Below are 11,670 nucleotides of genomic sequence, written 5' to 3'. Positions count from 1 at the left end.
GACGATGGCAGGAAAGGGGGAGGGTAGTGTTTTTTGTGTTTTAATATATAATAATATATAATAATATAATTTTTGTATTGTCCCTTAGACAGCAAAATGATACAGTGTTACTTAAACTAATTTCAGATCTTTGGGTAAGCATGTCAAAGAGGTGTTTAATTACAGACGGATATTATATTTATCACCATCATTATGATTATATTGTTTTTCTCAAGTGTCTCCACGAGAAGAGTGAGAAGGACAAGTGTCACTTGTTATGTAAGATGCATTTTGTGACAACACATACATAGAAATATTCATTTAACATTGTAATATACTTTTTTTTTTAGCTCATTTAATAAAATCGGTCATGATAAAAACATGCCTTCCTCCTCCAGTCAGAGAGAGCAGTGCAGTTCAGAGTGGGTGCTGTGGGAGAATTAATTAACTTTTCGGTGTTCTATTAATAGCGGGGGCAATTATAACATTGTTCATCATGCGGTCAAGTCAACATTCAGTTGCTGAACTTGGAACTGTGCATTACAGATCTGTGAGTACGTGATCTGAAAGTACAGGGTGGTAAAATGAGATGGAGGGCTGTATGTGAAGGCTTAGAGGGAGCTCAGGGAGAAAGCCTCTCGCCGTTGAAAAGGTCGTGTCTCAGATTTAACAGGTAAACAGCCAAGATATTAGAGTCAGTTATGAGGCACATGTCTCGTCTAGACACTTTTTATTGCACAGCTTTAAAGTTTTGGAGCCACAATTTTGAATATTTTACGTACTGCTATATTTAGAGGTTCATATTTAGATATTTATTTTTTAATCTTATCAAAAAATTGTTGCAATTTCTTTTGCAGCACACTAATAAGACATAATGTGCCATACACTGTATCATATCAGACAAGAGCTAGAAATAATATATTATTAGACATTTATTAGACATAAAAAAACAGAACTAAGAACTCATAAAAATAACAATACGCACCTAACAATACAAAAATAAGACTTAACAGCCCGTACATCGTATCAAATCAGACTTTTTTTTTTTAATTATTAGACAGCAGTAGACCCTGTGATGTGTGATTAGTATCTAACTAGATTTTGTCTAATTTAACATAGAGTGTAACTTATTAGTGTAGTATTAAGTGTGTGGTATAGCTGTGTTTGTTTACTGCCTAATAAAGAACATATAACTTTTGTCAAATGTGATACAAAGAGCATCTTGTTACATCATGTTAGTGCACTGTAAAATAAAGCATGAACCAAAAATATTGGTACAAAGAATAGTTTTATTAGCTGATTTATGAAGATTTTTGTTTTGATTTATTCATTTATTTTCCTGTTTTACCATGATGCCACTTTTGATAAAAAGACAGAAATAGCCATCTCAGACAAACTGAGTAAAGGTCACTTTATTCACAATGACTGAACTTTCAAACAGCAAATGTCTGTCTGTATTGACAAGTGTTAATCCATTTGATCCACTGACTAATGTGTTGTATTCTGCTGTGTTGTGGAGGGTTCTTCATGTGGCACATACTGAAACTATCGAACCAAACTGTGTATCCAGCTAAATCTGCTCTCAGCTGAGCAGAGAGAGAGAGAGAGGAGAGTCACTCAACCTTACTGTAATTTTAGTGTTATTTGGAAAATGTCAAGAGTTGGGATTACTGAACTATATGCTAATTTTCATTGTGGTCACCGTTATAATTATTTTCACATTTTAAAATCTCAAATAAGTCTTTAATGTTAAGGGGAAAGACATCTTCTTTGTGGAACTCATTCTTTCTGGAGCTTTTGTCACTCAAGTGTAAAATATTTTAACACTGCAAAAGAAAACCACCCAAAGCCTCTGGTTAAGGTCTGTTTTGTAGTGTATAGGGACTTGTTGCATCAAGAGCTGTTTATCTGAAGTTCAAACTCTGATTTTATATCTCAATGTCACATTTAATAGTCAGCTCTTCAGCTCTTGGCTTTAGAAATCAGTAGTGCATATTTGAACCATATTGCCAGACAAGAATGTCAGTATGAGACCATTCTTCAAACCCCCAGATTTTGTCCAATGGCGTGTTCATTATTATTAAATTATGTAAATTCACTAATAGGACACATACGGTCTTCTTTAAATTAATTAAAATGGTCAATCATCTACTGAAGTGAGCATGCTAACCAGCTAGCCCTGGTCTATCATGTCTTGAAATACCACTTTAAGAGACTCACTGGAGGGTCCGGTCTGTCCTTCCTCTGGCCCCTCCTCTGCATCAGGCCTCTCCTGTCAGAGTCCTGGTCTCGTCACAGTGGCCTCTGTTGGTCTCAGAGTCATCTTTGCTCCAGGTCCTATCATGTCACTGGAAGGCTGCTGAGCCTGGTTCCCTTGCCCACTTGCCTAGTTTGAGTGCCCATTCTGGCATCACTCTCCACCAGCATTCCCCACCGGATCCCCCACCCAGCATGGCAGGGATTTGCACTTTCATTACAACAGGCTACCTGTTTTGAAGGTGTGTCTTGGAACAGAAGATGAGCTTGGCTCAAGCAGAGCAGCTCTTAATTTCCTATAAATTCAGTTATTTTGTTCTTTAAATGGTTTTATTACAAAGCAGAAAAATCATGATTGCCTTTATTTTTTTTTTTTTGCATTATGGATATATTTTGGTTATTTACCACTGTATTCTTGCTTTGTTTTATATTTGTACACCATACCACATTGTGTGGTCTAGTGTAATTTAAAAAAGTGAAGCTGAAACTGAACTGACAGGGAACATAAAACTGTAAAATAAAGCAGATACCTGTAAGTACAAACAGCGACATAGGACAGAAACTACACTTCAAAGTGATTCAGTTAGAAGGTAGAAAAGTTTTTAGAGTTTAGCCACACACCATTCTTTGAGGGTGAGAAAGGGGGGTTGTCACGGGTTGGCCAGAGTCAATATAATGTCACTGCAGCCCACTCGGAGGCCCCGCTCGAGAGATGGTCCATCTTGGGGCTCAGTGCATCAAAAGTGGTAATGGAAGTGCAAATCAGCGCATCACTGCCAAAACTGGCTATGGGAAAGCCCCACAACACTCCCCTGGTGCTCCCAGTCTGAGCAGAGTGAGCTAATACAACCAGTAGCTACATGCCAAACTGAGCTACCTAACTAATGGAGGCTACAGTTGACAGCAGTTAGCGGTTACTCTGCTGATATGCTGCCCTTGTTTGTTTGGAGTCTGAATTCAATGGGTGGTCAGTTCTTACATATAGCACCTTTAACGAGAAGTACTGCATCAAAGGCAGCTGAAATTGGTGTAAAGTTCAGGAAGAAAATATAAAATGTCTTTAGAAAGTCCTTATAGATATCTCATGATATGTATGACTCAGACTTTTTCATTATGTAACTTTAATCCCCCCAAATAAGCCATTTCATGCTGGAAACGCATTAAATTTCTGTATAAACTTGGCCTACATCATAACCCCCTTTTTTTTGTTGTAGGCCTACTTAGCACATGAGCTGATTAATGGCTTTTTTCTATCTTCAGTACACATTTAGGCTATAGGCATCAACAGGTATGAGCTATGTGCACTGTCATCATATAGGCTTCCTCTGTTACTTTCCCGTCTGAACGCTGCTCCTTCCTCCCCCTCAATAAACACGACAGGTGGGTGGCAGGTGTGAAATGTCAGAGTGACGAAGCTCATGATCCGGTCAGCTCTGCCGGTGTGTCGCCTGTCTGTCTGTCTGTCTCTTTCACCGGGTAGCTGCTGCAGCACGTGGATGGATGAGCGGATGCGCGGCTGTGATTGGCCAGACACGCTGATCCCAGCAGGAGCTCTGTGCTCCTCCACTTGTCATTACTGTTGCTCCGATTCACAAGCCCATGAGCACCGCTGCATGGGCTCAGTGCGTCCGGCTCCTCTCGGACTAACTGGAATTAATCTGTCGGCAGTGAAACCATGGATGCGACCATCTATCAGATCATCCTCGGGGAGCTCGGGGACTTAAACTGTAGTTTGATAGATGCTTTCCAGGATACTTTTTTGGAAAACGCTTCATTGTCTTTGCTGAGCACTGATGGTAAGATGCTTCGTTTTATGTTGAATATTCACAGGTGTTGTGTCTTGGATAAGAAGACTGTAACCGTCAGGTTTTTTTTTGTGTGTGTTTTATTTATTTATTTATTTTATTATTATTTTTAGGTTTATATTGCAATGCCACAACGGATGAGATTGGAACCTGCTGGCCGCGGAGCAGCACCGGGAGGATTGTAGAGAGACCCTGCCCTGAGTACATCAACGGGGTGAAGTACAACACAACCAGTAAGAGATTAAGCTGTTAAAAAGTTTTGTACCATGCTTTTATTTGAACTGAATTATCTTGCACAGAACTGGATTGTTAAACATGAAAAAACTGATTCTGTGTTTTTTTTTTTTTTTTAATTACGCATAACATAGCCAGATGTGCTGGCTCCAGGCAAAAGTAAAAAAAATAGCACATTTAGCAAACAAATCCAACTAAATGTGTCTTATTGCGGTGGAGATGAGCCATGTAATAATTTTTCAGTGTTAAATTAGATGATTTGTTTTTTAGTCTGTTGAAGCCCTTCTGTTCTGCTCTGATGTGAAGCAGTGATGACAGTGAATCTCAATGATCAGCACACCTCCTGTCACTGGAACAGCTGCATCAGAATCAGCCTGTGTGCTGTTCATGAAATGTCGAAGGACAAAACTACCCCAAATCATTTCAGAGGAACAGTGATGTGGTTGTGATTCTTTGCCTGTTCTGTTAAATAGACAGTTCTGAGCTGGGGTTGCAAATATTGTACATTTTCCTAGTTGAAAACGTTAACAATCAATAATCAGTTAATCATTAATAATTAATAAGACACAAAACACACTTTTTTTTCTCAGTTACTTGTGTGAAACGTTAAACACAATTTTTAATTTCTGTCTCTAGGACTTTCTCTCACATCAAAACAATATAGCATCAAAATAGTGTGGGATCATGGGAGTTGTTTTCTCCATTGTTAAACAGAAACAAATGCTGATAAAAATCTATATGATATGACTCAGGCAGAAATCATGCTCACAGATGTGTTAAAGTTTTATTCAGTTACATTTAGTAACATCTTGTGTTTTCCCAGAAATTATAGCAGCGAGCAGCTAGTAGGAAGCGCACTATTTACTTGAATTAATTACAGATTTCTCTGTGTTTGACCATTTTTAGAAACATTTTGGATAATGTAACTACACAAGTCAACAAAATATATAACATGCATAGTATTTTAACGTGGACATGTTACATATTATGGCTCTAATTTATTTCTGACCTTAAATTCTAATTTATTTTGAAGCACAAAGAAATTGAGCAAACAATAATCAAACAATGAGGCTCTCACTCAAAAGGCTGCTCTTACATTCTTATTCAACTGCCAAGTAAAAACAATGGTGGCAACAAATGTGGCACAATTATTGTCATTTTTAGACCGTATGAGAACCTGGAGAAATTGTACACAAACATACATTATTGGTTAATAAATGTTTAATTGGTTGAATTAATGATGCCAATTAATGGATTAATCATTAACATCCCTTTTTTAAATCAGATATCTGATGGCCAAACTTGGACAATGTGACATCATCTTGAGATATTTGTTTCAGCTTCAGTGGCTTTTTATAAGAGTGGTGAAAAGCACTGTCAAGGCAATATGAATTTAAAATAATGGTCAACAAATCATAAGAAAAAGACCATAAAGAAGAAGGAAGAATTCATCTCAGGCAGAGCTACAGATTTACACTTGGGTGACAGCTTCAGTAGACCAGAATGTATTGCAGTCTGCTATTTGCTGTAATGTAAAGGACTGTCAGCCAGGCATACAGCACCATTTTCCGGCCACCCAAATCTGGCACAGAGTTGAGTTCACAAGGTCTCCTCCAGTCACATATGTTTTGCTGAATCCAGCCCACGGCAATTTCAGAAGGCTGAATTTATGGCAGCTTCCCCATAACCACACCTGTCACCAGCCTATTGGTCGTGATAATGACTGGATGAAGACCTGACTGGGTTCTTGTGGTTTGGGGTTGGTGATCTGATAAAAAATGTTTATGTGCCGCAAAGCATTTAAACAGAATATAGCTTTTTTTGAGATGTGCAAACTGGACCTACCCACTGTGAAGTGTCTAATCTTCCAGAAATACAGACAGACAGAAGAAGAAAAAGCGGTTTCAGTTTGTCGACTGCCAGGGAACAAAGAGGAAGAACTGTCCGCCCGGCATTTTTCAGGATGGAGCCACGTCTCCTTGGAGTAACATTAGCGTTTTTAAATCTTTTAAAGTTTGTAACTGAAAAGTTTTATCGGCTGCTGACCAGTTCTGTTTTGCTCAGTGTATGGATCAAATGTGCAAGTGGTTTATTTTGACCAGTATTTCAGGCTGTTGTTAGGAGGTGACCTCCAGTGGGCGTAGTAAGTATGACAGGACAAGTATAAAGAGCAAGAAAGTCATAAATCGATATATAAGTCATATATAAGTCATATGGATGTCTCAAACAAACACAGGTAGAAAATAAAAGTGAAACTTAATGTGGAATTTTTTAAAGTTTTATTATATTTGTCACTTTTGTCATGTGATATATGTAACATAATGATAATTCTTATTTTTTAAAGTTATGTTTTGGGGCTTTTTTGCCTTTATTAGATAGGACAGCTGAAGAGCAGACAGGAAAGGGGGGTGAAGAGAGAGAGGATGACTGACAGCCTCCGTACATCGGATGGACGCTCTACCAACTGAGCTAAATGGCCACCCCATTACATAATTATTTTAACTCCAACCACAATCTTTTCCTCAACCTACCAAAGTTTTTTTTTAATGGCTAAACCTAAAAAAACTGCAACAGTTTTACAATGTTAAGTACATGTGTAATGTCGTGTGAGTTATGTAACATAGTTAAACTTCAGTAAGCCTGGCGCTGCCAGTAGTCTTCATGAGTAATATATGTCGTTTGGGGAGTAATGTTGTTTTGCTACCAACCCCCATGTTTCTTTCCTTCCAGGAAAGTTGTTCATACCATGTCAGCTCCTCCCACATGAGGCATACATGTGCAGAAACATTACATTTATTCCAACCAGAGAGAAAGGATCAGAATAAATGTTTATATGGTTATTATTTTCCCTTTGAACCAATTATCAAAGATTTACACCCCTGCTGGATTGGGCCAGTGTATTCTGATTGAGGTTTTTACATGAGCCACCTTTATCCTGACTGGGCTGTTATTCTGTATGTTTGTGAAATTTATGCAAACGCCAATAGTGTGACAGAGTTGTGTGTATTTCAGCTGTGGTGGACTTTTATAAAGTTATAAAGTAAAATGCATAGAAATATAATTTTGCAAAAAAACAATCTTTAGGAAAAATATCATAAAGAAGAAGAAATTCATCACAGGCAGAGCAACAGATTTCCGCTAGGACAACAGCTTCAGTGGACCAGAATGTATTGCAGGCTGCTATTCGTTATAACATAAAGGACTGTCAGCCAGGCATGCAGCACCATTTTCCGGCCACCTGAATCTGGCACAGAGATGAGTTCGTGAGGTCTCCTCATTCACATATGTTTTGCTGAATCCAGCCCACAACAATTTCAGAAGGCTGAATTTATGGCATAACCACACCTGTCATCACAAAGCCTTTAGCCTGTTAGCTGTGATTGTGATCTGATGAAGACCTGAAACTTGGATTCTTATAAACCTCAGTCAGTGTGCAGCTGTTCCCCTTTTAATCAGCTGCACGTCTTCAAGTCTTAGCATCAAGTTGCAGCCGAAGTCACTGGTGATAACTGTAGGTCGCTGCTTTTACTGAAGGGATGTTTTCTTTTTTATCCCTCTGGCTTGAAAAGGCTGAGTACTTCCAAACTCAAACTATATCAGCCAACATTTCAGAGCTCTCTGCCACACCAACACCTTCATGTTATATAACTCCTCTATTAATCATAAGACTGATGAAGTTGTTGTTGACGCTCTCAAAAAAGAAGTAAATTGCAGCTTTAATTTCAAAAATAACCTCAGAAAATAAGTCCTGTGATGCACTGAGGCATTTGGGTTCAGAGTGACAGTGTTAAAGTGTCCGAGGCTGGAGTTTTCATTTAACACAGCTGTTATCGCTGTAACGGGCTCAGGTGCGGTGTCATTACCCACTAACCCCCCAGCACACACACTCACACACACACCCTGCTCTCTGCCTAGTCACCTCTCACTGCATTGATTCACCCTTTGCTCTGCTGGTGTCTCAGTATTAGTTGGACATGCCTGGCGGTTTGATCCACTTGGTGTGAAAAGCGCAATGTGCCAACACCCTGTCTGACGTGTACCTTCATTTATTGACGCCCTTGCGGATCAATAGGAGATTTTTTGACAGGCTGAGATGAGATATCATGGTGGGGTTGCAGTGATTGAATATTTGTGTAAAACAGATCAACAATAAGCCTGTCAAATGCACCGGAGTATAATGGTGTTTTTTGTTTCCTGGAGGTGATAATTGCACTACTTTTGTTGCTTCCTGCTGTTTTAACAGGTTGGACAAATCCAATAGCAAAGAATGAGCTTGAGAACAAAAGGGACTCTTTTGGGGAAATTAAGTCACATTACTCAATGGATTGTGGTTCTGAGGTCACAGACTTTTTTGTTACCTTGTATGGAGCCCATGAGCACCATAATTACAAGAATCAGTCTTACTGACAGCAGATTGTAGAGGTTTTATTCTTGAGTTCTCAACAACATTTATTATTTAAAGTGTCAATTAGCTTTTATCACAGATTGACTGTAGATTCAGTCGATTAATCATGTGCTTTCTACACTTATTACTACTACTTCATTAAAGGTATGATTGCAAGAACAAAATTCTAATTTATACTGATTTATCGAAACCTTTTAAGTTGCAAATATTATTTTGATGAGTTGTCTTGATATATCAGTGTTGGCAATTGCATCAGCTTAATATTGTGTGTAATTTATAGGAGTAATATGAAGCAATTGCTTGTGTGAAAATGAGTATTGCTGTCTGTAGAGTTCAGTGACTGCCTGCCAGACTCCATTAACATACTGCACAATTCAACTGTAATAAACATCTACTTTTTCAATTTTCTTTGGTATAAACATCTAGTTTTTATGACTCATAAACAAACACTTGCTCATTAGGCAAATTTCCGCAATAATTACGAACTCTAATTAGTGTGATGCTGGCAAACAAAAACTTTTATAATGGCCCAAAGCAGAATTTTCCAAGTGCCCCCACTGCAGCTGTAGTGTTGAATTTGATGAACTGGATCATGGATTTGTAGTGCAATTTAAATTTTTGTCGTTATGTGTTCAAATATACAACTGCTGTTCAAAATAACAAAAGTTTAATTGTCAAACACTTTTGTTATCCAATCAATTAATTTCTTTAAAGCTACTACATGGATCATGACTGGATCAATTTGATCCCACATTTTTATGTTTTTAATCATTGTCATGTTAAAAAAAATTGTGGTAACTTAGTAACTCTTTAAAATAATGTGAAACTAGTTATACATCATCAACACCAAAATTGTTGTTGTTTGTAATGTTATCTTTCATGAAGTGCTTTATTCAATGACTTCTGGTCCTTTTATCAGCCAGGAAGTGAAAGAACAAGCAAGACCAATGCTCACGTGAATACACCCCCTTATAAAAAAACCCACAGGCTTTGTAGCTTCAGCTGCTAACATTAACTTTTGGAGGGAGAACGTCATGACCTCATTCACATGACTTGTAGACATGTAGTTTTTCCAATTACATATCTTCATAGCCTGATACTTCAACAGTTTTACAGCAAACAGCGACTTTCTTGACTCGTAAAATTAGCATTTATATTGACAAACATCATATGTGTAATTTATGGGGCAACTCAAACAGAGTCAAACAATAATTTGTCTCTCGCCATTGACAAGAGATTGTTGAAAAATGAAGCAAAGTCACCTGAGTGGTGCTGAAAAAAGGAGGAAGCAGGCCCCAAAATGACTCAATCCACCCCTGCTCCGAACTCAGTGTAGTTTGTTGGTTATATTTAATTTCTTTAGAAGTGGTCATAATTCAAAACGATTGATGCAAACTGTTGATGCAAAAAAATTTGCTTTTTTGAGCCAAAACGTTTATTTTTAGAGTGTAATGTGCATGACACTGCATGTGAACAATCCTTTTATTTTGTTTATTTTCCACATTATGGACATGGTTTCAGAGATGGAACAGAATGAGGGGATTTTACACTTTGCAGTCATATAACAGAAAGTATTTTACAGCATCTTGCACACATTGACTGCAGTGTCTTGGGACTTTCAGCTGTTTCCCTTCTCAAGTCCCACTGTAGCAAAAGATAATAGACTTTTGGATCATGGGATTTTGTATCAGAGCCACTGTCGGTTTAGCTGTTGGGGATCAATTGTAGTATCTGAAAACTCACAAGAATCACACAGGAACTTTTATAAGCTGATGAGACTTTGCTGTATGAAAGTATTTAATGCACTTTTCATCATGTGAAAGAGCATTAGAGTCTCTGTAGATTATGGTAATGGTGCATATGAGCATGATGGAGTCTTTGAGGGGAAGTTGATGGGACTGCATCATGATAAGTTTAAACGTTGCATGTTAAGCCTTAACATGCACTTTTCATGGATCAAAAAGAGGTTTAATTCTGCCAAATCTATGATACAGTTCTACTAGCTCGTTCCTACTCTTAGCGCGTCTGTGCCCTTGTGCATCAAAATGTGATGCTGTAGGTATCCCTCTAGCATCATTTCACTAAAGCCCATGCCATATGTGCCGAATAAAAAATGTTATTTATTCAGATCGGAGACAGGAGGCTCATGGAAGGATGATAGAGGTGGAGGAGAATGATGAATCGAGGTCAGCTAGGTTCACAGTTTGGCGGGGGCAGAAGAACCTGGGAGTCGAGACTCATGATGAGCTTTGGTCCTTCATTATCCCCCTGTGGTTCCTATGATAGAAGTGAGGAAAGAAGAATTCATTGGATGAAGCGTCAGCTCTTTTCTTTGATTATGTGAGGAAGCTGGAACTGAGACAAATGGAAGAGAACAGTTAGACATGCCTACACAGGCACGCACAGGTGAGTGGATTAGATAGCCACAGGTGTTTGAATCAGCAAAACACTGGTGACTAGGTAAGTGAGAGTTTGAACGAATTAAAAAAGTAATTTGCCTGTTGCCCTAGATTACCATTTATATTTTTTCAGAAGTAAGGTCCAATGGTCCACACCACAACAGTCGTGTCTACGCCACTCTATGCAGTAACTTGAACAGGGCAAACGGGGGCAGATCAACACAAGGCTCCGGGTTTACCGTACCAACTGCTACGTTACTGACTGCGCTGACAACCCATCCTTGGACTACTACTACTTCAATAACATACCAAACCATCTGGGACAGGGTTATATCAGGTTATATTAAAAGTGCTGTGGTGTGTACTCTGCTGAGTGCTGCAGAGACTGACCACATTTCCCGTGATGCCAAGTTGTGCTGGAACACAAAAGCAAGTTTTCTTTTAAGTTTGCTGTTGTGTTTGTAATGCAAATGTTATAGTACTACTCACTAGTACTAATCTATTTCCCACTCCTCCTCACTGTAATTTCAGTTAAACAATTATTATGAGAAGAAAAAAACACAACTGGATGTGACTTCCAATCTGTTAAATT

General features: G+C 38.4%; 1 protein-coding gene across 1 annotated transcript in view; it reads left to right on the top strand.

Annotated features, from left to right (window-relative positions):
* The first annotated feature begins 3,884 nt into the window (after positions 1-3,884).
* Positions 3,885-11,670, top strand: part of crhr2 (corticotropin releasing hormone receptor 2) — a 47,389-nt gene continuing 39,603 nt past the window's right edge. The window contains exons 1-2 of the mRNA XM_084731482.1: positions 3,885-4,031; positions 4,154-4,273. Of these exons, the coding sequence (XP_084587608.1) occupies positions 3,911-4,031; positions 4,154-4,273 (241 nt within the window). The 5' untranslated portion in view covers positions 3,885-3,910. The remainder of the gene's footprint in view (positions 4,032-4,153; positions 4,274-11,670) is intronic.

The sequence above is a fragment of the Lutjanus erythropterus genome, chromosome 12 (genome assembly GCF_056507025.1).
Source record: "Lutjanus erythropterus isolate fLutEry1 chromosome 12, fLutEry1.hap2, whole genome shotgun sequence".
Lineage (NCBI taxonomy): Eukaryota > Metazoa > Chordata > Actinopteri > Lutjaniformes > Lutjanidae > Lutjanus > Lutjanus erythropterus.
Note: the sequence above shows the minus strand (reverse complement) of the source record. Positions and strands in the feature narration are given on the sequence as shown.